At 41.1% G+C, this 27,559-nt stretch overlaps 3 protein-coding genes across 6 annotated transcripts in view; 2 read left to right on the top strand and 1 right to left on the bottom strand.

Moving 5' to 3' along the window:
• furinb (furin (paired basic amino acid cleaving enzyme) b) overlaps positions 1 to 13,287 on the bottom strand; it is a 92,232-nt gene extending 78,945 nt beyond the window's left edge. Inside the window, exons 1-2 of one of the 4 annotated variants that reach the window (XM_063479950.1) lie at positions 12,789 to 13,287; positions 4,314 to 4,591 (exon numbers count right to left, since the gene is read on the bottom strand). In XM_063479950.1, the coding sequence (XP_063336020.1) occupies positions 4,314 to 4,490 (177 nt within the window). In that variant the 5' untranslated portion in view covers positions 4,491 to 4,591; positions 12,789 to 13,287. Of the gene's footprint in view, positions 1 to 4,313; positions 4,592 to 12,419; positions 12,563 to 12,587; positions 12,634 to 12,788 lie in introns of those variants that run through there. The other 3 variants (XM_063479953.1, XM_063479952.1, XM_063479954.1) reach the window with 3 other exon arrangements.
• A 316-nt stretch (positions 13,288 to 13,603) lies between these two features.
• Positions 13,604 to 22,646, top strand: accs (1-aminocyclopropane-1-carboxylate synthase homolog (Arabidopsis)(non-functional)). Its single transcript, XM_063481192.1, has 15 exons — positions 13,604 to 14,896; positions 15,021 to 15,775; positions 15,849 to 15,908; positions 16,038 to 16,108; positions 16,256 to 16,325; positions 17,007 to 17,073; positions 17,679 to 17,776; positions 17,895 to 17,972; positions 18,183 to 18,283; positions 18,781 to 18,870; positions 18,978 to 19,023; positions 19,134 to 19,275; positions 19,644 to 19,786; positions 19,897 to 20,050; positions 21,816 to 22,646. Exons 1-15 carry the CDS (start codon positions 14,257 to 14,259, stop codon positions 22,208 to 22,210), a joined length of 2,910 nt encoding a protein of 969 aa, XP_063337262.1. The 5' UTR covers positions 13,604 to 14,256; the 3' UTR covers positions 22,211 to 22,646.
• An 82-nt stretch (positions 22,647 to 22,728) lies between these two features.
• Positions 22,729 to 27,334, top strand: si:ch211-256a21.4 (uncharacterized). Its single transcript, XM_063481193.1, has 4 exons — positions 22,729 to 23,439; positions 23,583 to 23,785; positions 25,423 to 25,614; positions 25,954 to 27,334. Exons 2-4 carry the CDS (start codon positions 23,593 to 23,595, stop codon positions 26,265 to 26,267), a joined length of 699 nt encoding a protein of 232 aa, XP_063337263.1. The 5' UTR covers positions 22,729 to 23,439; positions 23,583 to 23,592; the 3' UTR covers positions 26,268 to 27,334.
• The last annotated feature ends 225 nt before the right edge of the window (positions 27,335 to 27,559 follow it).

Raw genomic sequence — 27,559 nt, forward strand, 5'->3', positions numbered from 1 at the left:
AAAGCATTAGTGCCACGTCTGCATGCACTCGGTGCTGGTGTGTTGTGACAATCTCCCACAGCCACTACATGATGACAGAAAGAAAGGGAGTGCGTGAGAGTGAGATATATTTCATGAAATCATTTTGTTGCATTTCTTTTTTTTTGGCCAATCGAATAAGCTCACTGAATCAAATAAAGAAAGAGAGAGAATAGGCCAGTTGTTTGACGTGTCACATAGTTGGCAATAGTTCAGGGCGATATGACCAAAAATATTTATCACGATATACATTTGAAAATTTGCGATAACGATATAACTGACGATATAATTGACACCAGACAAAATACTTTACAACTCCTCAACTTTATTAGTGCAAAAAAACCCCATCAATGTATTTTCACTTAAACAAGCAGCTGTTTTTTTATATGCATTAAAGTTATATAAAAATTTAACAGTGCAAATGCAAATTTCTTGCTGACAGTTTAACCAAAAGGCATTTCCAGTGGAAATTGGCCGACATACCCTCAGCATAACCATGTATAATATCCACAAACCGTAAAAAGAGGTTATACACACATAACACGGTAATATTATGTTGAAGCACAGTACGTATCACCCCGCGAGGCTCCTGCCTACGATAGCCGTAATGCTGCGACAATCCATCAAGCGGTGCGGGTTCGTAGCTTAGCAAAGTCGTACTAAAACATTTGACAGATTTTCGAACGCCGTGTAGCACATAAAATCGTTTCGAGGTCAGTAAACACAACCAGAATTCGTACATAAGGCACACGGGATTATAAGGGGCACTGTCGAGTTTCAGAAAAATCAAAGGATTGAATTTAAGTGTGCTGTATTTTCCAAAAAACACGGTAATAACGACGGCCCGCTAGCATGCTCTACCAAAAATAGTGCTTTGTTGTGTATCTGTATCTGTTGGTTTTACAAACCAATTCTGGTTCATTCGTTTCATTCAACGTTCCGCTTTTGCCCTTCTCATTCTCCGTTACCGCAATACTTTTTCCGCCATGTGCGTATGAAAACAAAGGCACTGCGCATGCGCATTTTACCCATATTCTATCGCGATATTTCATTTTCTTATCGTTGCCCAACATTATACCGGTATTACCGTGAAAGGTATGATATGGCCCAGCCCTAGTTGGCAAGGTATCATGCAGAGTAATAAACAACTGCAGATTGCATTACCTTTCACCTAACACAGAAAAGTTGAGTCTGAAAGAGTATTTTAGTACTATAACTTGAAACAAAATGATTGCAATCAAACATTCATTCACTGAATGGGAATGGTCTGTAAGCTGTGCAACACTGAAGCCAATGGAGTGTTTTCCTGCAGTCTTAAAAGAAGGCCCCCCGCCAAGGGAAGCTGACTGTGTGAAGTTGAACAAAAAAGCCCTTATTTCAGATTACACTACAGCCACATGTTTACAGTCAGTTAGCTATAAATAGAAAGAAACTGGGAGAGCCAGATGGAGAGATGCAGAAAGAGAGAAGGACAAAGAAACACAGAGAAAGGCTGTGGCGTTAGACGTCTAATCCAGGGTGATTCAGTCTGTCACCACCTACAGAGCCTGCCCATCCTCATAAAAGCAATGATTCTGACTTGGCTCACCAAGAACGCAACATGACATTTAGCTCCTAACCCTACCATAGAACTCCCACACAGACACAAAGCATTACCGAAGAAAGGAGGCCAAAATGTAACACAGATACAACAAACAGATACAACGATGCCGATAAACAAAGTCTTGATGACATTTACACTTAAATATCAGCATGAAGCATAATCAAACACGCACACACACATTATCCCTTATACACTCAAAGAAAATTAGGCCGAAACATAATAAGTGAATCTGCAAATACAAAAAGACGTGCAGAGACAATAAGGTGTTTCTAAGCACCACAGTGAACAAATAATCAGTTACGTGATGATCCTGTAATCACATTAGTGATAAAAATCCAATTAAGTCCTGATTATACATCAGTCTCTTTCCTCTCTACAAGAGCCCTATAGAACCACCACCAAGGATGATGGGAAAATGAATAAGTCATTCCCTCTCTAAGCTGCCAGCTCTACAAAGTCTTGCCTAACTCATACCCTCACATAACCCACACTACACTGTCAGAGAGCAGATACTGCACATAGCCCGTATATCATCATTCTCTCATAGCACCCACTCAGGAGAGACTAAAATAAAACTTATTTGGGTGCTTCTGTAAAACAATGACTGAAGATGTACTCCTACAAAATCTAATTCCAGACAGTGGATAATACTAAATTTCTTCCAGTCATCCAGCACTTTTCTGTCCATAACATCATGCTACACTAGCTTTACTCCTTTCTTTGTTAGCGTCTCCCACACACGCTCCTAGCTTTCACCGTGTTTAGGAAATTAGTATTTGTATCATTTCTCCCTAAACTTGCAGCCAACTATAACCACCACCCTTGGAATATCTGCCTCCCACATCCACACTGCAGGGAAAAAACAGAACCCTCCGCTTTTGGAGAAAAGTGCTAAAGGCTTGGTTGGGGTGAGGTAAGTGGGTTTTTCTTAGAGCCCACTCTTCAAAATGAGTCTGCATGCAATTCTCTTTCATTTTCCAGGACCTAAGCTTAATTTCGTGAGCACTTAACTGACAATCTGCCATACGGGATCATAGATTTCGCAAACCCAGAGTCATCTTAGAGGATTCATTTCTCTGCCTTCTGCCAGCATCTCTTCATTTGACGTAATCAGTAATTAACAGAAAGTAGAAAACTAAACATCTATCCTTTAATTAAGTGGTATTATAGGCAGAGGCTCAAAATGTTTCTGTAGCTGGGTGAAATGAGGGCAACAGTGATAAACAGAAGGGAGGAACTGATTAAACTTTTTTTTCCTAGGGAAAGTGATCACATTAGAGGAATATAAAAGAAGGAAGAATTACCTCATTCTGAGGAGAGATACTTTTTTGGTTCTAGAATATATTTATCTGTATTTTGTGAGCAGTATATTGATGGATTCATTTTACCCAATTCATTAAGACTACAGATGGGTTCTCTAGCCAGAACTTACAGAACCATTTTACAGTATAAGTGTTAGGGGCCAGTATACCGAAGCCTTCTTTTATCCTGCACTACAATAGTTTTATACTTTTTAAGCCTGAAGCTACTGCAGTATCTACATAAATACTAAAGTAACTGCACATTTAAAAATAACTTAAGTTCCTCAGAGAGACTCAATGTTTGGTCACATGGATGTGATCTATTATAATGGACGTAAAGAGCATTTCCTAGTGACACAAGTCTAATCTTGTCCAGATTGTCAAAAAACCCGAACTACAACTATTTGCTAGGATAAAAGACTAAAAACTTCTGGCTTTGCACTCCAGACAAAACCATCTTTGACAATAAAAAGGCAGGAGAGATAAGCCCGATTTAATTTCGCAAACCTCTCTTTCAGAGAATCCTCTTTAGTTGAGGTGGGTAGAGGTGGGACGGGAATATGCAGAACCTCCTACGCATATTCGTAAGAAGTAATCCATAGGGCTGTTCACTGGTGTGTGTGTGTGTTGTGTGTGTAACACTCCAGCAGCTCCACACAGACACATGCAAATGAAGTAAAGTCTCAAGTGAAGCAACAAGGGAAAAGGGGACCAAATAGCGACTCGCTGTCAAGTGCTGAGCACAAATATGAAAAAGCTTAGCCTCTGAAGCATTTTGATATGTGAGGGACCTAATACGCTGAAAGAACAATAAGTCACTTCTCTGTCTCTCCTCCTCATTCTTCACCCTCTGACAGTTGTTTTTTTTCCTCTCCCGTATCTCAAAACTGTGTGATACAACAGTTTAATTAAATAAAATGACTTGGCAAGACCACAAACAGCAACTGAAGTGCTATCAATAAAATTAAACTAGCTACATCATAATTAAACAGAACCACCGTCCTTCAGACCCTAAAATATCACCCTTATTATTGCCGTCTATTTCTACCACTGTTCTGCAAACACGAGTATGTGCCAGCATGGTAAGAAGTCATGCATGCCCCACTTAAGCTACAAGAAATGGGAGGAGGCCAGACTTTAGCAATCCACTGAAAAAAAGAGAATAATGTCTACGTGTCATGTCAGGCTCTCTGATGCACACTTGCTTTGTAAGACTGAGACTTGCAAGACTTTGCAAGCTGTAACAAACCATGGCTGTGTATAGTAAAGTAAAATCTAGTAGGTAGGTGGTATATAGGAGAGAAACTAATCCAAACAGACATATGCAGCATATATAGTATAACATTTTAGACACTGTAATAGAAGGAAGGAGTAAGAGACGTAGAACTTACATGGCCATGGTTGATGAAACCATGTTCCCTGGCGATGCGATCAGCCTCCCCAGGGCCCCCATTGATCTGGACAGCCCACGTGTTGGTGTAGACCTTTGCAGCATCAATCCAATTCAGTTCAGCTGTCAGCAGGACAAAGACTGTCCACAAGAGAAGCAGGGCCACCCTGGCATCCATTAAAAGGAGAACTTCACAGCGCAGTTTATCTGTCCGTCTGTTGCTGTGTCCCAGGCAGAGTGGGGATGCTCCACCTTACAGCAGCAAAGTAGAACACTGGCCTGGAGATGAGAGGACAGAGCAAGCTATAAACACAAACATGGCCTTCTTAACTGGGTCACTCTTGGGTTTGAATTACCTACCGCAGACACCATTCACAAAAACAAACCCAGAACTGCATCAAAAATAGACACCACACCCACAGACCTTATCAAGCATGAAACTTACTCACAGTCTGCTGTCAGACTCTGAGAAGAAGACCACATCTTAATAAATGTGCAAAGCATAAATATTAGGTCAGAAACAGACAAGGGCTGTGCCAAAAACGAAATCATTTTCCAATTCTCTTTCATTTTTTTGAGACTTGGAATGGTAATGTATGATAATGATATACAGTAGGCATGTTGCTGCAATACAGGAAGAGCTCCTAGCAAACCAATATACAGCTACTGGCAAAAAGAGGGGAAACGTTTCTGAGGAAGAAAATATTAAAATTTTACTCATGCACTGCTCTTCATTATAACGTATTCCATTTTTTTTAAAATAACAGACTGCTTATTAGGTATGAAAAGGTACTTTTCAACACATTTAACAGAATAGTAAAATAAGCACGCTAAAAAGGACCATTATTTGAGCAGATGTTCAAATGAGCAAGATTTTCAACTGAGATCGTCTGCTGCTCTTTGATTTGTAGCTCTTTGGATCATAAAAAAGGAGCCTGTAAGTCAAACATAAAAAGGAAAGCTTTAAGGTAAGTTAACTGACTCAGAGTGTGAAGACAGATAAGGTGTGGTTATCTGCTAAGTATATCAGCTCATCCTAAGAGAACAGGAGATAGAGACCATACAGGCCTAAATGGCTCACTGGTAACGCTGCTGATCACACAAAAATGATATCAAATGTATCAATCAACACAACACACTTAACCGATGTGGAAAAAAAAAATCTCAGATGTTGTAAATTTGCTGAATTTGCAGTGTAGATCCCCCAATTTGGTACTTAAAAATAATTACTAATTGAAAAAAAACAGCTGATCACACAAACAGAATGATGGCAAGTCAACTTGTCTGTCCAACACTTCCATTTAGATTATTTATGTCAACATTTCTGGACATCAGGATTTTTAGATTTAAAGTATACAACTGTTAAGTTAGCTGTTCATTGCCTTAGAAAGGTGCTAAGCCACAAAATCCTAAAAAGACAAAAAAGGGGAACACTTGATCATCACAGTGTAATACAAAGTCACTAAACTAGTCATTACTTCAGTGTTATCCATCTGTCCAGTTAGAAGGCATACACACATGTGACAGACCAAGGACTGGGGATGCAGTGGCATTTGTCACACGTGGTCAATGCAAAGTTTCTCTCATCTGTGAAGAGAACAGGGTGCCAATGACGGACCTGCCAGTTCTGGAGCTCTCAGGCGAATGCCAATTGAGCTGCACTGCGCGGTGCTGTCAGGAGCTCATGCCACCCTCATTGAGTCCAAGCCTATGTATGTTTCTGACAGTCTGGTCAGAAACATACACAAGTAGCCTGCTGGAGGTCATTTTGTAGGGCTCTGGTACTGCTCCTGCTGTTCTTCCTTGCACAGAGGAGCAGATACCAGTCCTGTTGCTGGGTTGATGCTTTTCTACAACCCTCTTCAGCTTGTCTTATGTAACGGCCTGTCTCCTTGTGTTTGTGGACAGACTGGCATCCCTGAGGTTTCACAGCCTTTGCATTATACTGTGACGATCAAGTGCTTCCTTAATGTTTTTTTTAGCAGCAGTCAAACTACAGTATACCTGGATACATAGTCAAACTCTCTCAGCTATCCAATACTTGTTCAAGTTGGTTGTGATCTGGCTTTTAAAACCCCAGCATACTTTATCTAGTGCCACCAGGTGCCTTTAAATAAGATAGTGACAGTCCAGATCCTTCAATAGTGCACATTTTCCTAGGTATACTTTCTTGGTGCACAACTTTTTAATACACCTGGCAGGTAGGATGTTCAAAGCTTTACAAAACTTGCTGTGTCTCTTGATGTCATCCTAAGATCATAGCTTTGAGGAGGCTACACCACTGGTTGCAGGACTACGTCTTATTTTTGAGCCCGAGGATGTGGTGGCTAGAAAGATGGCAGTGGCTAAGAGCATTTGTAAGATGCCTTATGGAAAGTAATACCTGATCATGTCAAAAAGGGCAGAAGGCAGCACAACTTCTTGAATCATACAATTTATCTTTCGAATTCAGCCCTTTAGATTTACAATGCAACTAAAAACTTTTTTACTACATCTGGGAAGGTTTCAGCCTCAAACCTTCAATTTAGATTGAAAAAAGAAATTCTATTTATTTCTCTGCTGGAAAAAAGTGGATTGCTCCCTATAGACAGGTTTGTTTTTTCCCCGAAGCGAAGGTATCTTGGCATTCTTTCACAAGTAATGGGTAAAAGGAGCAGTCAATCTACATTCAGACACTCATTTATGGTCATGAGTTCTGGGTAGTGATAGAAAAAAAATGAGGCTGTGGATGCAACTGACTGAAAATATTTTCCTTTGCATGGGAGCTGGGCTCAGGCTTTCAGGTTACACTCATACCAAACTAACCGTACCATGCCAGGTCACGTTTGACCCCAAAAATTACAGTTTGTTTGACACGTGTGATCGCTGTGTGCTGTGCCCTGACCTGCTTGAAGAGGTGGGTCCAGGTGAGATTTAGTGGTCCTCACATAATAGGAGTACAAAATCTGCCCAAGAACAGTATGCCGTGTTTCATATAGCTACAGTGAAAAACGGTTTAGGTAATCAGCAAATGTTTGGTGCATTTGAGAAGACAGTGTGACACTACTTTCCCAATCAAGCCACAAAATCCTTGAAATCATGACCCTTTTTGTACTCTGCAAATGTGTTTTTCAAGTATGCTATTTGAGTGTGAGTGAGAATGAGAAAGGGGATTTGAGATGCTGAGGTGAACTGATGTGTACTCCGGTCCCATCCGCTAAATTCTGTGTATGCGCAGGCCAGTGAGAGAGCGGGGACTGTCATGCTAGTGCACGCTACATGGCAGCCGTACCGAATGGAAGCACGCCCTTGGAGACGGAGTGGGAAGCTCGTACATCTGAGGGAGCTTGGAGTAGATCCACTACTCCTTCATGTTAAAAGGAGCCAGCTCAGGTGGCTCATGCATTTCACAGAGAAAGCTACCCTAAGGACTTTGGATTAGATCAAAATTCCTCCAGATACATTTTATAAGTTATCTGGGCTGCGATAAACTCAGGATCCCCCAGGAGGAGTCTGGAAATGTTGCTGGGTAAAAGGAAGTCTGGGATATTCTGCTAAATGTGCTTCTACAATGATCCGACATTGGACAAGAGGAAGAAAATAAAGGACGGGTTAGTCGTAAACACAATTGTTTTATTTTGACCAAAATCCTTTCCTTGTGGACTGATAAGAAAAACCTCCCAACTCCAAATGATATGCTTTTAGCAGTAGGAATTTGGAGGCAACTGCTGTTTTTGCCGTAAACTCCTCACTTCCCCGAAAATACCCTCAATCCCTCAATCTTCCAAACAATTATCCCATTTGCGCAGATTGCATAGATTCAAACTATTCAAAGAGTAGATGCTCGCTTCTGTGGCTTCACAAATGTGGTGTGGGTGTGATTTGAGCACAACAGGAGAAATGGTGGAAACATGACCACGGGCTGTCACTCTTCCTGTGGAGTATTTCTTCTGAGCTCATTAGACACTATGCTAGCACCACAAAAACAGGAGCAGGGGTCTGCTGTTACCGAGACGGCTGAGAGATGGAAGAATAGATGGAGAGCGAGAATAGGGGAAGAGAGAGAGGAGATAGAGGTGGTACTGGTGGGGTCCCTCCCCCTCATACAGCACTGCGGAAAACAACAAGCACATTATAATACAACTCCCAAAACACCTTCTTTCAAAATGCAGCCTGGAGAGGAATTAACAAGTGGCTGCTTACTCTTACAATATACATCAAAGGCCTAAAAGTAAGCCGTAGCTTCAACCTTCACACCAAAGGAGAACTAAGACTTCAGAATCTAAACTACAATGAAAATAGAAAATGAGTTGCATAACCTCGATTGAGATTAGCACAAGACTGAACCTTCAGTGGACGTGCAGGGGTGGATAAATGACCCGTGATTTGCTAAAATAACATGACAGATTTGAAATATTAACTGAGCACTTTCTGTTTCAAGTTACTGTCAGGACTTCTAAAAGTCGTTAAGTGGGCCCTTTCGATAAGGAGGACGAGAAATCTTTTATTTTTTCCCCAAAGTAATTTCTTACTGCTGAAACAGAGTAGGAGCAAAACAGGTACTTCTGCCACGACGTTCTTTCTAGACGATTCAAAATCCTCTCTTATTCTTCAGCATCAGCAACTAAGTTGTCCTTCAAGAGGACGCATCACATCAGCTGATCCCTTGTTCTTGCTCAGTAGTCAGCAGAACTTTGCAGGCTCTGTTGAAGAAGCTTAGCACAGACTGACTCGTGTGCTTTGACTCACTCATTATTCAAGCTGTTTGAGATTAGAGGGAGATGGATCAGCAGTGCATCAGCAGTGTCCATTAATTAATGTTTTGATAACTTCCCCAGTCCATTAGACTGCAGCCCCTGTACCCTAAACACTTGCAGCAATAAACGGATTAAAACTGTTCAAAAATAGTCCACATTATCTTTTATTATATAAACATGGTAGGGGATTTTTAATGCACTTTTTGAGTACACTGCTATTATTATCCTAATGCTGTATTTTATAGGTTGTATATAATTTAAAGGTTACAGTTACAACCTAACACATTCACCAGCAGAAACTATATTATCGGCTTAACTGACTCATCAGTAAATGATATTAGTGGCTATGCCTGCATTTTTATAGGTTGCAAACAGTAAAGCATTAATACATTGGATGAACGGTGCATCGGCTTACATCTGCGGTGTTGACTGATATCGGCCTATCGACAAGTCAGGTGACATTTACCTATGCCAGCGACATGTTTATCTGTTGTGTCACATCAATCAGTCAGGGTCGCAGGGGAAGGGGTGGTGGGCTGGAGTCTATCCTAGCAGATGCTGGGCGACAGAGCTGACAGGCTGCTACTCCATTGCGGGGCTAACACAGACAGACTGATAACCCTTCACACTCAGACCTACAGCCCATTTAGACTCACCAGTTAACCCATTAAGCATGTTTCAGGGGGGGAGGGGGGGGCATGCATCTAGCAGATTTAAGCACTCATCTTGCAGGAGCCTTCTTGCTGTGTGGCGACATTGTGTCGCCTTCCAGTTATTTAAAGCAATTAAATAACAGGAGGCGCATTTGAAATATACTTTCCCATTTGTTTAATTCCCAAATTTACCCTTACTGCCAACCTGCATAAAAAAGCTTTTTATCCAGCTATAATGACTTTACATATCTTTGTTATAGCTTTCTTGCAATCAAATTAGAGGTATCCTTGCCAAACATAAATTACATTAAAAAAATAACATCATCCAGTAATTCAGTCATTATTTATTTTAAAACGTTCCGATTTCAAAATTGGTATTTGACATAAAACTCAGTAATTGTTGCTGAGTGCAAAGATTAATAAATAACAAGGGCACAACATCCAACACTAACTCAAACACCATCAGCCAAATGAAGCAATATTTTCAGCAGCATGAACCTGAATCAAACTCAATTCTTAAGACAAGAAAATTCAAAATATTATTTTCTTTTAGTTGGAAAAGACTTGATTTCCCAAAGCTCTGGAGCAGTTGTTTAGTCAACAGCACACCGCTATCACAAGTATTCCCAGTAGGTTAAATGTGATTTATCTGACAAGGAGTTTAATAGAATATAATAGCCCTTTATTGTCACTGTACATGTACAAAGAAATTATGGGTGCTCCACGCCAACTGTGCAGGAGTAAACAAAATAAATAAAAATTAAAAACATCAGGAAATACTAGCAAACAGAAGAGATATACACCGTCTGGAGGAATATATACAAACTAGAGGAATATGTACAAAACAACAGAAAGGCACACAATGTGCAATTGGTTCGGTCTGGAGAGACATAACAAACATAATGAGACAAAATAGCATCCACCCTTGCTGACAGATGAGAATAAAGAACAAGTTGCATCAAGAACCATTCCAAACTTTCCAATCCATCGGAATGGTGTGTTTCCAAGAATATCAGTTCTGGATTATTTTTATAACAGCTCCCGTGCTGCAAACCCATGACGTCAAACTCATGGCACTAGAGCTTTTGTACACCTGAGTCACAACAAAGTTTTTTTTCCTGCTGTCGCACTCTGTTCAGACTCAGAGATGAAAAAAAAAGTTCATTTAACCCATGAACACCTAGTTTGTCTTCCCTCCGCAAGAAAAAAAAAATCAAAAAATTAATCATATGTGAATCGATAAAGAGTCTGCAAGCAGAATCAATAATGGAACTGGTATAGATAGATTTCTTTTTTTAATCAATATCCATTTCTTTCCTTGATGGAGAGCAACTGCCAATTTCCATTAGCAATGACAAGAACACAAAGCTGTGACAGACCATATGCAGCACTCCAGCTCTATTTCAGGCTGCCCACCAGCCAAATCTACACCCACCATGTGCTCTGGGCCGGCCTCTCACAGAAAACCAAGGCACACAACCATGCTGCAGCATTTGTGAAGTACCACTGACAGCCAAGTATCCTTTCCTGAGAGGGAAAATTGCTCCAAGTTAGAGTGCGATTGGAAAGCCAGAGGCACTGCACAGGCATGTTGTGCTCTATCAGGACTGCGCTACGCGGCGGGATGTGAGCTGTGCGGTGATCATCTGAGACACGCCGTGTAGCGAGTGGGAACGCCATGACTGACTGCCACTAAAGCCTAATCCATCCTGGCTCCCACTGTCTATAAGTTACAGAGATGGAAAAGCCTGATAAAAATGTTGTCTGGGGCAGCAGCATCAATGTGTCCAGGAGGAAGAATCAATTCTGTAAGTAATGTCCCACAGAGACATCCAACCCCATTTATAAGAGCCATCTGAATCTTGGCATTTATCCCCGCGGTAAACTTCCCCCTCATCCACGACACCCTCCTTCCTAGTTTATAGATGAGTTATATTGTTGACAAGTTTGTCTCCCTACTTATTTCTCCTCCACTGCATTCCTGTTTTATATCTCTTATAAACCATGTGCTGCTAAGGGCTCACACCTTTAGGACCACTAGTACTGGATTTAGGAGTACAGGTGACAAACTGAGTGGAGATTGGAGGCTGGAGGTTGACGGCAAAGTCTTTCTCTATCTATATAAACTTAAGAAGACACCTTTGCCTAGACCTAAAGGAAAAGCACAGAAGATCAGTCAGTCTTTGATGTGGTGATGTAGCGTAGTCGGAATAAGAAGGATGCCCTGAGCCATACTTTTTCCCTCAACAACTGGTGACCTTGACTTCCTTCTTTGGTTTACTTCTGGTGGGAACTGCACTAGAAGTACAAACAATATTACCCACGGGGTAGGGACAGCATGACTTGGATCACTTTAGGTTTAGTTTTGCAGCTTGTTTGCTCAAACTGAGCTGCTCTTCAAACAAGCACATATACAGTGTTTGACGGAGACTAACGCACTGCTTTGGTGTTTTCCACCCCTGCCAGACAAACAGAACTGAGTGAAATTTACTACAGCTATCTTCACCTCACACAGATAAATGCACTTGATTAGCTTTACTCCCTATTAAAGCGTCAGGTGGAATAACTATGAGACCGCAAAAATAAAGAGTGTGCGCGCGAGACAGGCAGAGGACAGTGGAAAGCAGACTGTAAATCTGAATTAGCCGAGCCAAATGTGACATTCTGCAGAAAACAGCACTGTAAATACAACAGTTAAGGACAATCGTGTTATCTTACCACCAATAAACTTCAGCAGAGGAGCGCGTCTGAGCAGAGCTGGCCAACTATGTCACTAAGCCATGTCTCTACCAATAAATACATTATATAAAAAAAAAGAGTCCCCTGTACTGGTTTAAAAAAATAAAAAATAAAATATCTTGTTATCTAGACTGGAGAAGCATTCACCTGACTGGGAGGACTGGTGAGCGCTGTTGGCAGCGCTGGCAGACTGCTGAAACGCTTTCCGCTAATACTCCCATTGTTCCCACCCACTCTGGCACAGCTCCCCTCCCAGCTTTGAACACATCAAAAACTCACGGATTAAAAACGAAGAAGAAGAAAAAAAAATAGCAAAACAGTAAAGCGGCTGTCAGCCGTAGGAGTTACCTTAGCAAGTCAAACACCAGTGAGGACCGAGACGGCATGCCTCCTCATCCTCCCTCCGTGCGGAGACTCCCATTCCTCCTTCTGCGGGTTTCACTTGCAACTTTACATCTAACCTGACACTGTGCGTCCTTTACTCGATCCGGGAGATTAATTACAAGGCTACCCGCACGCACCCATCTTCACCCAAAAGTGCTCAGTTCAACTATCCCGTCTTGCTTGTCATCCTCCACCAACTTACAGCCACCATGGTTATATTTTGCCAGTTAACTTCCACCGTCGAGCCCAGTTATGTCTTCGGAGGCTTCTTCTAATAGGTTTAAGTCATTTCACGGGGTTTGTTTGCTGGCTGGAGTAGTGCTGTTTTTAATTTACACACGTACAAATAAAACAGCACGGACAGACAAAGGGGAAAATAAGCCGCTACGTGCCAATACAATAAAGCGGTTCAGGATTGGATGAAAATTACAACAACTTGCCACTAACCCTTTTCTCCAGGAAATACGTCACGTTTAGAGCGAGTGGCTTATAGTGTGCGCTTGATGTGTATCGTCGCAGTCTCCTATGGACGGGGTCAGCTGTTGTGTAGCTCGCCTAAAGTCACGCTAATCCCTTTTTTCATTTGACAGTAGCAGGATAAATAATAATATTCGTATCATCCTAATATTATTTTTACTTTTATGATGAACTCGACTAAACAAATTGGATGACTATGTCAAAATTATGCCTGTTTCAAGCTGCAACGCTGATTAGTTTATCCTTACAGGAGGAATTCCGGGACACGACTGTATACAAAACACGCATCCATGCTTTAAGGCTGGCTTGATTTGTACACCTGTGTGTGACTGCCATCTCCTGGATATGTACTGAACTTACAAAAAACCGAACAAAACAGCACTGGAACCAGTAGAGGGGGCCATAACACAAAGCTCCCCGTTTGAGTCTGACTCGCATGGTTGCGTCTACCCCGTTACAGCCTGGTATAAGTGAAAACCAGCCCGCTTTCAGCAGCTCCAGCGTTATAACACGGACCAAAGTTATCCCGGAATAAGGACAGCACGCATGTGCCGTCAACCCGGATGTAGATATCTTAGTGCGCGTCTATTCCCCGTTTCTCCAAGTTATTACAACATTTGCTGTGAGAAAGATTTACAGATCTTAACCCCAGCTGGACAAACCTTTGCCGCCCCAAACCTGTCCAAACCGGGTTAACCATCCGTGACATGTATCGGGCTACGTGGATGTCACATGAGAGTGACAGCTCCACAGTGGGCTCATTTCGGAGGGCTGCATTTTTGATTTAAGGTGAGAGAAAATACAGTGAGTTGGTATAACCTACACTTTTACTGCATGAGTAATGCATTTAAAATCCAGCGTGTGTCGGCGTGCCTGAAGTTGGCCTGACAGAGGCCGGCTGCTTGTTTTCGCTATCACCATCCCGTGTTGCAGAAATCCTCCTCTAACTTAGACGATGGACTTCCGCGGTAGGAGGCATGAGCGAGGCAGCAACTGGACTGACCCGGAGATTGTGGAGCTGCTCCAGCTGTGGTCCGACGAGTCGGTGCAGATTGAACTGGAGAGTTCACTGCGCAACCAGCGCGTGTTTGACCGCATCGCCCACATTTTGCGTGAAAAGGGCATCTACCGCACAGGAGACCAGTGCAGGGAGAAGATTAAAAAGATGAAGCTGGAGTACCGCCGCATCAAGGACAACCACAAAATGAGGTCTTGGAAGTTTTATGATGTGATGGACAGAGTGCTGGCGAATCGGCCGGCTATTACCTACTCCTCCCTAGGCGGAGCTGTCATAGCTCAACAGGTGTTCCAGAGCTCTGGGGCACCTGAGGCATATCTGCAAGGAGTGCCAGCGGGCTCTTTTGGTCCTGCTTCCTCCGGTGGGTTTCTCTTTGGCCAGCCTCCAAAAGCTGGAGATCCGCTGGATATCAAATGTGAAGATGTGGAGGAGCGCATGCTGAACTCCGGAGAGGCACCGCCTGAGATGTACTATGGTTCTGGAGATGATCAGGAAACTGATGGGCAGTCTCTACTGGAGCCAGAAGACACCCTGAGCAGAGCCGAGAGCACACTTAATACAAGAATTTCACCTTCAGGTTGTCAGCCGATAACTATCATTATTATTATTATTATCATTATTATTATTATTAGTTAGAATCAGCGTATGTTTATAAAATTGATAGCAGGCTAAAATCTTATTTCTCTTCTTTACATTCTCAGGTTTTAGTGACCTGAACATGACTGGCTCTGCTACAGCCACCACCTTGGCTGCTGGTGGTCCCGTGTCACACGACACATCCGACGAGCCCAGAAAGGAGGGTTCTCGTCAACAGACCTCAGTGAGACAGAGGAAGCGGCGCCGGGGTGGTAAAACATCATGGTGCCATGGGGGCGGTAGATGCGGTGGTCAGGAGAGACTGGATAAAGCCTTAGCCAGCTTCCTGAGCTGGCAGCAGTCTGCAGAGGAGCGTCTCCTCTCACTGGAGGAGGCGCGGCTGGAGAGAGAGCTGCAGGCGGAGGAGCGCAGGGAGCAGCGGGAGGAGAAGAGGGCAGAACAAGAGCGTCAGCATGAGCTCCGCCTGTTCAGCATGCTCACGGGGGTGTTGCTCGCTGTCAGAGAGGGTACGCAAACCACAACACAAAGCGACCCCGCCACCTCACCCATAGCTCGTTTTTCAGCTTCGCTGATGACAACTCCTGCCCCCTCTGCTCCTTCATCTTCATCCCAGCCACCTCCAGAAGCTCCCACGACAGAGTCTGTTTTTAATCAGGAGACAAAAAAGTCACAGCTCAGATCTGTCAAGGCCTGCAAAATGTCTCAGAATGCTTTGGAAACACTGAGGGGTGAGGAAGATCCCGGCAATAGTGTTTACCTGTCTGAGCGTGGTAATAGCATCCGACTCCATGAAGGTATCCTCCAGGAGGGCTACATCCAATATGGAATCAACCGGCACCATGATACAGACAACCCTGAGGTAAGAGAGCACAATGTTGTAAACACCAGTCACAGATGCTTAAGCATTTATTAAAAGCTCCTTCTTTTTCCAGGGTATTATCAACATGGGGACCAGTGAGAACAAACTTTGTTACGATCTTCTTCATAAACGGGTAAGATAAATATTAGATTCAGTGCAGTCTATAATGATATGTGTATAGCCATTTACTTGTTATTACTTATTATTATGAATTATTCTGCCTGCTCTTTGACAAAAAATCCCATTTCCTTTTCTGCTACAGCTGACCAAACCTGACATGCTGCTCATCAACCCATCCTTGTTGCAGTATTCAGACTGGAGGGGGCACGCTTTGTAAGACACTTAAATGCACATTTATTTTTAATCTTTTTTTAATGAGGATCACATTTGTTATGTGACTCATGGTGAAGTTACATTTTTAACAACAACCTTTCACTGTGCACATTAACCCTCTGACCTTTCCGTCTCGTTCTTTCTCAGCCTCAGGGAAGCAGTTGCAAAATTCCTGACTCGCTACTGTTGTTCTCCAAACCCATTAAAAGCTGACAACGTGGGTATTGCTTTTATTATTGAAATAGTATGCACTGTAAGTAATATATGAAATGTGTTTAAGACAGCAGCCACAGCCAGATGAATATGTAAAAACCTTAGTGCGTTAAGGGAATCATATTAATAACAAAGATAAAACTGGAACAACTTCTTATTAATCACTCACCTTGCAGTAAGCACAATCCTGAGGACTTTATACTCTTTTGTGCACAATGCCACAGAGCTATATTGCACAACTCCTATATAATGATTCCATAAATGTTATTGACCCTTAAGATAATAATATTTGACACACAGTATACAGGGCAAAGGGTAGAAGATGTAATAAATCCCCAGGTTGTGTAAATAAAGTCCTCATCTTGTGACTCATAGCCATGTCCAGCAAATAACATAATTACTGACAAATAAGCCTTTATTCCACTTTTATACTAGTGCTCTGGATTATAGCCTCTCATTTTTATCAAAAATGAAGGCAATTGAGCTGAATGCTTTATTTCACTAATGATCAAAAAATGTCAAACACTACAATTTAACTGACAGCAGTTCCGGGTTCACCAACTTAATTTGCACAGGAATGAATAGCAGTTTTAGTAGGTGGATTAATTAAAAGCACATTTATCAGGACTCCTTCTGTGCCATAATTGGGTCTTTCATAACACAGTGGATGCCTGTGTTTGTCCAGGTTGTGGTGATGAATGGCTGTGGTTCCCTCTTCTCATGTATTGCTGCAGTCATTTGTGATCCTAAAGGTAGGTTCAGATATGCTTTGACGTACAATTCATTTAATGCATCCATATCTGTACCGTATGAATAAAAATGAGTGCGGGGTAGAGAGGAAGTCGAGTCTGCGTTCCTCTTTTGCTTGTTTAACAGATAATGGGAAGGATTACGCAGATTTATTTTAAAGAAAACACCCAGCCGCATAAATTGCGCATTCTGTTTACCTCTGCTGGCGAAGCTTCATTTTAAGCAGCGCAGTAAATTGGTTTTGCTCAGTCACAACGTTAAAATAAATCACGAGCCTCAGAGTCAGCTGGTATTTACCTATTTACTGCCTACCTGAATCACTAAGGCAGAGTGAGTCAGTCATTAGTGGGATGTTTTTGGCTGAAATCAGCAGATGCTTTTCGTTGGTTATTTTTTGTTCCATGTTAGCAAAGGCAATGACCAGTAACAACTCAAAATAGTACCAGATATGGCTCAGTTAGCATTTGCTGTGCAGTATATACACCCATGAAAATACAATATGATACAGATTATATGTGCACATTTAGTTATTTGTATACTAAAATCAAAAGTGAGATAATAAAAAAGTGCATATTTTAACCTGTTTTGTGTGTTTTGCATCCTGTAGATGCCATCCTTATTCCGACTCCTTTCTACGGCGTCATCACTGAAGATCTTCATCTGTATAGCGATGTAAAACTCTTCCATGTTCCCCTTGATTGTGAGGTAGGAAGGCACAACCCGAGTTACTTGCAGCATTTTGCATTTGAAATGGATGATTTTGTGCACACTGGAATGTAATGGCCCCTATTCAGTTGGGCTGCTTTTTCTTTTGTTTTTAAAGGCTGATGGCAAAGATAACCGACCCTTCCGCCTCACTGTACGGAAACTAGAAGAAGGTCTGCAAAGAGCTAAGGAAGAGGTAACGTGTGAAGGGATGCTGGTTTGAAACAGTAACATTTAAATGTTAAAAGAAAGATAAAATTACTCGAGCAAAATTCTCAGCGTAGATAAACACCTTGGATGCTTTGTTCTTCTCAGAGACTTTTTTTTTCAGTTTATCTGTAAAGACTGTGAAGATACAGTGTAGCAGTTCCTGTTTACTTCCAGTTGAACCTGCCATTTCTTTAAGGGGTTGACAATTCGCGGTGTTATCCTGATGAACCCCCACAACCCTCTGGCTGAAATCTACAGCCTGAAGGAAATGATTACCTTCCTGGAGTTTGCCAAAAGGTATGTTTGCCTCACTATTATCTCACACTGCGGCCTAACGCTGTAATCCTCTTGCTCTACATTCCTGTGGTTCCTTTAAGCGCTTTGCCAAGTCACTGCATATAGTTCCTACTGTGATCCATTTTATTTTATGACGGAGAGCTCTGTCCCGTGTGTGGAATATCAAACGTTCTTGACGGAGTTTTACGACCTCTCTTAATCACCAGCATATTGTCAAGTGCAGCCATGTGCCAAAGAGACTCCTGCATCATCTATTGTTTTCTAAATGATCTTGCCAGAGTAATTCCCTGCACAGACCCTTCCAGGCACTGAGCTGTTGTAACCATAAACCACAGTGCTTTTACAGTGACACTGGGCGTTGAAGGAACCATTTTACATTTATGTTGCATTTTCCTTGTCTTAAATATCCATTAAGAATATAAAACCAGGCCTTATTGTTGCTGCACTGAAAATATGTATATATTTATGTTATCTTCCTGTCTCCTTTCCTGCTTTAGAAATGCTCTCCATGCCATTGTAGATGAAGTGTACATGCTGACAGTGTTTGATGAATCTGTCACCTTTCAGAGTGTCCTCAGTGCAGACAGGTACTGCGTGAACCTAACCTCCGCATGATTAGTCTGTTAGACCTTGAATCATCATAACTGCTGCTGAAGACATCCACTTATCTCATAATGATGTGCCCTTATTTCAGTTTGCCCGACCCACAGAGGACGCATATAATGTGGGGAATGAGCAAGGTATGTGCTGTACAGAGGCCTGGAAGTGGAAAACTGTGAGACTTTCAATAACCGTATACACTGCTTTCACAGTTCATTATTTTTCATTGACTTTGTCATGTCCTTTCTAGGACTTTGCAATGGCAGGAATCAGAATAGGCACTTTATATACTGAGAACAGAGACCTCGTGGAGGCTTTGGCCAAATTGGGCTCTTTTCATGGTGTCTCTGGGACTACCCAGCACCAGGTTGCACAACTGCTTCAGGACAAAGGTGAGATCTGAGCTTTTTATGTTCTTTTGCAGTCACACTGCTGTTGTAACATCAGATTTATCAGAAAAACCCCTTGGAAAATAATCCTAACATCAGCACAATTTGGACAAAACAATCCAGCACTCTTTACACAAAACAAGCATTTTGTGTATAGCGGAATTTATATTCATAAATGCAAATTACTTTTGATGCAAGCATTTTAACAATTCCACTGTTCTTCCTTGTGCGTTCCATGCTTTCAAGAAACACGAGCCTCCCTTTTTTGCTTTCTCTGATATGACAAGCACAGCATGGGGCTTCTGCTGCAGAAAGACTTGTAACATTTAATTTACACTTGCCGACTGTCACTTGGCATTCTCGTGTTGTAGAGTGGATCAATGAGGAATTCTTGCCTGAGAACAGACGCAGGCTGAAAGCTGCGTGCAGCTACTTGACTGGAGAGCTGCTCAGTATCGGCATCCCGTTTCTAGACAGGCCTGCGACACTGTATGTCTGGGCTGACCTTAGAAAGGTAACAAGACCGAAGTCAAATTGAAATGGCTTGCATATGAACGCAACACTCTTCTCATTCTTTTGAAATATATATTCTTTAGGTTTGATTTGTTACTTCTGTTTTGGTAGTATCTCCAAGAGTCATCGTTTGAGGAGGAGCTGTCTCTGTGGAAGTGTTTCCTCAGGCACAAGGTGCTGCTGAGTTGTGGCCAAGCGTTCTGCTGTTCAGTGCCCGGGTGGTTTCGCATCGTCTTTGCAGACCAACAGCACCACCTTCAGCTTGGTCAGTACCAACAACACTCCAGTCTGTCTTGGCCAGGCTGTTTATGCCCTCTCAGCCGTTCACCTACTCTCTGTTTTAGTAAGAGCAGCGAGCCATTAACATTGGACCAGATTTGTTGGTCCAAAGAAGCAGTGAAAAACAAAACTATTGTACACCTATGTTGTTCACAGTACAAATGTATAATGACACAAAGAATACTACAAAAGCAGCCCAAGAGTCTTTCAAAGAAAAGAAGAAATGAGATTGAAAGAAATGGGATGTTCTTCAATGGCCAAGTCAGTGATCTAAAATCAACCCAACAGAGCAGCTTTTCAGTTCCTTAATATAAAACTGAAAGCAAAACAGCCGCAAACAAGCAGAACAGGCTGTCCCCGATTGCAAGCACTCCACCCAAGTATTAGAAACAATCTGCTTATTTTAAAATTTGTTTATTTTGTCCAATTACTTTCGAGCCTCTGAAAATTTGGGAAAACGTATACTATGTATTTCATAAAAAGTTAAAGCAATACGTTTGTTAAATGCGTTTATGTAAAGGTAAAGGTCTGCACTTCATTCACTTCTTGATTGTTTGGTTTAAAATCCACATGTCATCGTATACAGAAAAAAAGTGTCATTGTCCAAAAAACCTAACTGTATACACAGTATACTCTACAGGAAGGCTGAGTACAGTTAAATAAGGAGAACTAGGCACATAAAATGCCTTCCTTTAAAGCAGGGGTGGGGAACTCCAGGCCTCAAGGGCCGGTGTCCTGCAGGTTTTAGATATCACCCTGGTTCTTCACACCTAAATCAAATTATTAGTTCATTATCAGACCTCTGGAGAACTTTGACACATTTAAATCAGCTGCAGTGGATCAAGGACACATCTAAAACCTGCAGGACACCAGCCCTTAAGGCCTGGAGTTCCCCCACCCCTGCTCTAAAGAATGGTACACATGAAGTTTCAAAATTATGCTACAAAATAAAAGTAAAAAAATTAAAATTTAAAATCAAACATCACAGTCACCAAATCCCATTAGAAAAATAACAACAAAATACAAACATACCTAAATCTTTAAAGCAGCTTTTTTCAGTGGACTCTGGTTCTAAGGTAAGATTAGCTGTTATTGCATTGAGGGAGGGAGAGTAAAGGTCATATCCTTTAAATTTTACCAGAAATTCCCTGCCCAAGTTCTTTGCTTGTATATCAGTCCTTGGTCTATTATGAGAAACTGAGAAATTTGTCATTTTAAAGTCACCTTAAAATCCTTCAACACTTTAGAATAGTTAAACACATGAAAATTGCTCTTCGGTTTTGCTCAACATTTATAAAAATGAGGATAAAAATCTTAATTCATTCATTTTCCTCATAGCTAGTTTTGAGATAGTGTATGCAGAAAGTTCTTGGCTTGATGATAACCTCTCCGATTCCAAAGAAGAAGACTGAGTAGTCTTTAATGAGCTAATCAGTTGATTTAAAAAAATAAAACATCCTTTAGTTTAGCATTCTAGTACAGCGATATCTTTCAAATTATAATAGTAAAGCCTTTAATTGTTAATTAATGTTATTTAATTGTTTCTGTAGTTTTTAAATCTACCACAGTTATACTTTGTTTATATGCTATTATTTTTAAAGTTTACAGCTTTCTGGATTAAATATGTAGAATGCTTTGTCACCCTGTGCTTATACTAGACAGTGATTAGCACATATCTGTGATATAATTTATTCATTTAAAGGTTTATGTTGTACTGACTTATTTTGTCACTTTGTTTTGTGGTTTTTCAGGCCTTAAGCGAATTAGAGAGGCTTTAAAAGAAACTGAAGAAAAAATGAGACTCCCGGACATCAAACAAACCAGTGAGGAGAGCCAAAAGCCAGTAAAAAAGGACAATGCAGGTTCAGACAATGCTGCTACTGTCAATCCAAAAACCTTACCCGAGAACAATTCATCAGATCAGCTGAAGGAGAGGGATAGCCCTGTTCCTGACACAGGCTCTCTGGCCACTGAAGACTGCCAAGCCTCTAAGCCCACAGAGAGTCTTGACACACTGATCGGTACTCTCAGGCATCAGATCCGTTCCTCTGATTGGCTGGAGAAAAGCACTCCAGAGCTGTCTGCTGGGGAGGACCCAGAAATTTTTGATGTGTTCAAGGTCCTGCTGCAAAGAGCCAGAAAGTAAGCTTAGGATTAAACAGGCACGAATGTAGCTGCCAAATTTCAAGAGGCAGTACTTAAGCATCCCTCTTGCTTCCTGTGTTTATGGTGAAAAGCTTGACACAAACACCTGACACAAGGTCAGCTCTGATGTCTGTTTTTGAGGAATGAAATAGCTGAGACCAGGTTAAAGAGAAGTAAAGAAAAAAACCCGGCCTGGCATTAAGAACAGGACGGAGTACTTTTCTGTATGCGTCTTGAGGCCTTATTGTTAAGCTGAGAAGTGGATTTATTTGCTGATATTCTAAGTGGATGCCAAATATAACAACCAAAAATCAGACGTGTCCTAACATCAAACACTACAAGTCTCTTTTCTTATGAATTGTAAATGTTTCTGATTTTCATCTTACGCGGTTTATTTTGTCAAAATGAATTGTACTTGCTGTAAAGTTAACAGTCCACAAATAAATACAGGAAGTATTATTTATTTTCTTGACTGTTATTCGTTTAGAGTAAGTAGCCTTTAGCTGGAGATGTGTTATTTTGTGTGCTCTTTGTTTGTTTCAGTGTGACATTTTCTTTTGTTCTTTGGCATGGGTGGGCTGTGGGTTCTGTTCCGCTGCTGCAAAGGAAAGTGAAGGTGGTGAGAGTAAAGTGACGAACAGGGGAGATATCTGATGCTGAAGACGCTATTGGCTGACAACACTTTGTAGCCCACTGTCTGTGACAGAGAGTGGGATTTCCTTAACCGTTTCGTGATGCGTAATGACCCGACGACACCCCCCACACACTTTCTACATGACAAGGGTCCGATTTGTTTATTGCAGTCGAACACAATCTCTCAACTGTTAAGGGACTTTTAGATCGAGCTTTTCGATCCTATTCAACTCTGCTTGTTTTTAGACACAAACTTCTGCTTCCTCAGATATTGAATGGCTGTTGCTGGAGCTTTCACTTTCTCTATAGAGCGATTCGGCAAGTCACAGTGGAGAATTCAAGGGGAAATTTCAGCCCTGATGGGTGGGAGTTTCCACTGCGACGGAGGTGGAGTTACAGTGAGGGTTTGATCTGTTGTGGTTGTAAGCATATTATCTCATATGTCAAATGAGTGTTGGGAGTGTTTGTACAGTAGTTTTGGCACAGCACTAGTTCTTTTACACTTTCTTCTACTTTTCGGCAAACTCAAATCAGAGTTTAACCACACAGCTTGGTTTCTGACAGCGTTTTTTCCCTTCAACAACAACAACAACAAAGGTAAGCCAGGGCTTTTATATTTGTAAAGCTCATTTAAATAATCTAAATGCCAAGGTTACGTTTAAGACAGATTATCCCTCTGCCGCTGAACTTCAGCACATCCTAATTACACTCTTGTTTATCCTCGCCCCTGTCTCTTTTAGCGGTGTCAAAATGAAGTTTCTTGAGCTGGATGACTCGATCAGTCGCTTCAGGTTTTCACAGTCCTGTTTGGGATTAGTGGGGTGCCTGTGTGTGTGCTATGCAGTCTGGACACCTTACTGGGTGAAGGACAGGGGACTGTGGACGGAGTGGAACGCCACTGAAAGCGACCAGATGAATCCTAAAGATGATATTGGCATCAACGGTGAGCCAAACGCTTCTCTGACACCACTCTGCAGTCAACAAATCTCTTATCTGTCTTAAGCTTTCATTCTCTGTTAGGTTAAAGGTTTGACTGACTAAAATGTGTTAGGAAAGGCAGCATATTTAATGAGACTTAAGCACATCTTTGCTGTGCTGTTTTGATAAGACCGCTTATGCTTGCTTCAGCCTTAGGAGAATTTATTTTTCTCAAGAGAGGATCAATATCAAAAGGGAGATTTGACAAAATGCTGAGTTACAGAAGAGATTCTCTGCAGCAGTAAACAAGTTTGAGCTTGCTTCTGTCCGGGTGAATTGCATTCTTTGTTAAGGCTCAGTTCTGTACTGAATGTGCTTGCGAAATCTTTAGTGAGCTAAAACCCGGTCTTTATCATTCAAATGTCATGTCGTGTCATAAACTGACATAAACTGAGTTTATGCTCTTAATAATTAATCTAATATCATAAGTCCTCTGCTCTCATACAAAAAGAAGGAAAGCAAATGAGAAGGGACTCAAGATAGTTGTTGTCTTTTAAAGTTTTTGCTTGACAATATCTAAAAAAATAACAGTGATAATGGTGATTAGAAATTAGAAATGATTAACGACACCAGGAAAAAATATCAGTTATGACAACAACAAAAAGTCTTTTCCTCATACTGAGAAGAAACTCTAATGAATGAGTGATCAATATTAAGGTTATTAAGAAGTACTACAAAACTATTAATTTACTAAAAAGATAAAAATATAGTAAATAGCTGTTAACTGCAATAGTTCAAAGTTGACTTAAAGAGATATATTATGCTGTTTCTGTTCTAAAATTAAAAAGAATGATACTGAATATTGCCAGAGTGTCAGGTAAGGAGATAAACATATAAAAGTTATCTCTGAACACTTGGTTTCTTACAGTTTTCATCTCTGACATTAGCTAATAACATCATTTATACATCTGCTCCTGGCCGAAACTTTGTTTCTTCTCAGTAAATATTTGTACACGTTCTCGTCAAGCATCAAATCATCTGCCGGAGTAGTAGAATAATAGTCATTTGATGTACTTCATTTAAAAACCAACAGTGCTGGGAAATACAGTCATTTGGCAACAGCACAATATCATTTTTCTAGGTACTCTTTTAGCGCATCCCACATGTCTCCCCTGGGGGTATTTCTAGAAAAAAAAAGTATATAAGGCTTGTGACAAATTCGTGAAACTTGGCCAGACAGAAGAAAGTAGACATTTAAGAAACAGGGGTTTTTTTTCTTAAAAAAGCCCAGAGCTAATAGGTTATTACCTTTTCCCAGTGGACTCTGCAAGTGCTGCAAAACAGCTAGTATTAAATAAATGAGGACTTAATTGAATAGTGAAGTATGGACAGTTACTCTGGTGGAGTGCCAGAATAAAAGTGTAGAGGTGGAAAACAGCATAATATGTCTAAATTTAACATTAAAAAACCCCACATTTAATCCTAAGTGCACTCACAGATCATTCTCTAGCAAAGGCATTCGAGGATAAAATAAGGGCTATATTGTGGGAAAATTTGACATTGTGTAGTGTTTATCATGCTCGTAGTGGAAATGAATGTGTAAAAATGAATATAAGTGTAGTTAACCATTCTAATTGTTGTCTGTTGTTTTGTGTCCTCCAGCTCTGGAAGCAGAGAGGGTCTTTGGAGTTCTCTCGTCCCTGATGGCCGTGAGCACGGCTGCTCTGTGTCTGGTGTTTGCCCTCTGCTGGACATCTCAGACAGTGCGCTCCTACTCAAACACTCGCGCTCTCCTCATTGTACGAAAGGCGCTCTACCCCACTACCCTGCTGCTGTTCACCATGGCCCCCACAGGTGTGTAACATACATTCATTTCCTATGACATCCACATATGTAAACACGGTGTTTATTGGATTTTTGTTATTCTGTTTCTCCATTTCCAACTACCCTCCAAATGGCCTTTTGGTTTATGTCATTCATGTCAAGCTCTCACCTACAGAAGTTGTTTCATATACTAGTCATTTATGTACCCCGCTGGGGAGCGCACAGAGACTTTATTTTCTTTGGAATTGCAGTTCATTATTACACAAAGTCTTTCCTAAAGCTCCAGGCATGAAATAATTGTGCTTAATACCTTTTTTCTTTTAGCGGTAATCATACTTGAGTTGACTCATTTTCACCATCTGTCTACAGGTTTCTTCTTCCTCCTGAGCTGGTCTTTTTTCACATATCAGCACCGTGAAGAAATCCGTCAGGACTTCTCCAGTCTTGGCTCCTCCTATTTGCTGGGGGCTTTAGGTTGGACCCTGCTGCTTGTCGTGGAGCCGATCGTCTTTATCGTTGAACAGGCTTTCGTGCCGGACGTCCTACCTGACTTGGAGAATGCTGTGGAGCCATGGCGGATTTCCTCTCCATCTGAGGCCGACGAACAATCTTTTAGTCAAAGTTCTCATCCTTTAAGCCCCAAAAGCAACAAGGGTGTGATGAAATATATGTCTGAATTTTGAATGGAGTTCAGAAACAAAAAGGACATGATACAGAATATGAAGCTAAATGAGTCAGTTTACACATTAAATCACACAAACTCAGCTGGCTGTGTATTGAAAGAATCCTGAAGTCAGCAAAACTGAAGTTTCCTGTTGGGCTTACTGTGGAAATCATTTTCTGGTTTGTTTTGTCACTGGTTTGTTGATTGAAATGAATTGACAACACACTAAGGACTAATAATATACCAACTAGTGAAATATACAACTAATGATAGGTTTGCGCCTCAGCCAGGATCAGGTCCAGGTATAAAGGGCTCCAAGTTAAATCTACGTAAACAAGACATTCAGTTAGTACATTTATCTGAATAGTGGTGCTGCGATATATCTTACCTGATGTCATTGTGATGACCATGCGACACTTCAAATAGTAATTCTCATGTAAAAGATAATAGCTACTGATTAATGTTGACTGGCTGACAGATTTACACATTGCAAGCATTTTTGATCTGTTACAGGTCTTTCTTTTTTGTTTGCATGGAGATTTAACTTGGGTTTATTTATAAACAGATGAGTAGTTCTCAGATATATTCGAGAGCCCATACTGTAATTTCCACTACAGCATTGTTTTAATGCAGAGCTCTGTGAGGGCCTGAAGATCATGGTCATTCAGTACTTGTTTTCAGCCATGTCCCTTATGCACAGAGACTTTCTGGTTTTCTTTTAATAGTAGATTGCACTGTAGTTAAGGAAATTCCCACTTGCAAATTCTTTGCAACTTTTACAGTAAGAAAAATTGGTGTGCATCAACAGAATTCCAACTATTGTCAGCTAGCTGTCATTTGGCAGGACGTGGGGTACATCTTTGAGTGGTTGCCAGTCCGTTGTAGGACTAATAATAAGAAACAACGTTCTTGAATGATCTGCCTGCACTACCTTTCACACTGGTGGACTCTTCTCCTTTAGACTTGTGAAACACTCTCTTTTCTTTTCTGTTTTCATACCAAGTCTTTATTAATTGTGAATTTTGTTACTTTGTTGTTTTTTTGTTGTTGCCCATTTTGTATTAAAACTTCTCGGTATAACACGTATCTTGTCTTTGAGTTATTTTCAGTTAATACAAGTTTTAATTTAGTTGCAAATGATTCGATTCTGTTTTATTTACACGTAGCAGCTTACATGTTTTTTAAAGTTCAATTGTGTGTGTATACACTCCTGTGTATACCATAGAAAAGAGCAACAAAAACGATCTAGGCACATATCCAAACTTTTTTTTGTACTGTAACTGTTCAACAAAACTTAGTCTGCCTGTGGTA

Source organism: Pelmatolapia mariae, linkage group LG7, assembly GCF_036321145.2.
Source record: "Pelmatolapia mariae isolate MD_Pm_ZW linkage group LG7, Pm_UMD_F_2, whole genome shotgun sequence".
In the NCBI taxonomy this organism is placed as follows: Eukaryota; Metazoa; Chordata; class Actinopteri; order Cichliformes; family Cichlidae; genus Pelmatolapia; species Pelmatolapia mariae.

Bases quoted from the DNA above. Each gene is read 5' to 3' on its own strand.
- accs (XM_063481192.1), top strand. From the start codon at position 14,257: ATGGACTTCCGCGGTAGGAGGCATGAGCGAGGCAGCAACTGGACTGAC. The intron at 15,909-16,037 runs GTAAGATAAATA...TTTCTGCTACAG, and splicing joins ACGATCTTCTTCATAAACGG to CTGACCAAACCTGACATGCT. The intron at 16,326-17,006 runs GTGGGTATTGCT...GTGTTTGTCCAG, and splicing joins ACCCATTAAAAGCTGACAAC to GTTGTGGTGATGAATGGCTG.
- si:ch211-256a21.4 (XM_063481193.1), top strand. From the start codon at position 23,593: ATGAAGTTTCTTGAGCTGGATGACTCGATCAGTCGCTTCAGGTTTTCA. The intron at 23,786-25,422 runs GTGAGCCAAACG...TGTGTCCTCCAG, and splicing joins AGATGATATTGGCATCAACG to CTCTGGAAGCAGAGAGGGTC. The intron at 25,615-25,953 runs GTGTGTAACATA...ATCTGTCTACAG, and splicing joins GTTCACCATGGCCCCCACAG to GTTTCTTCTTCCTCCTGAGC.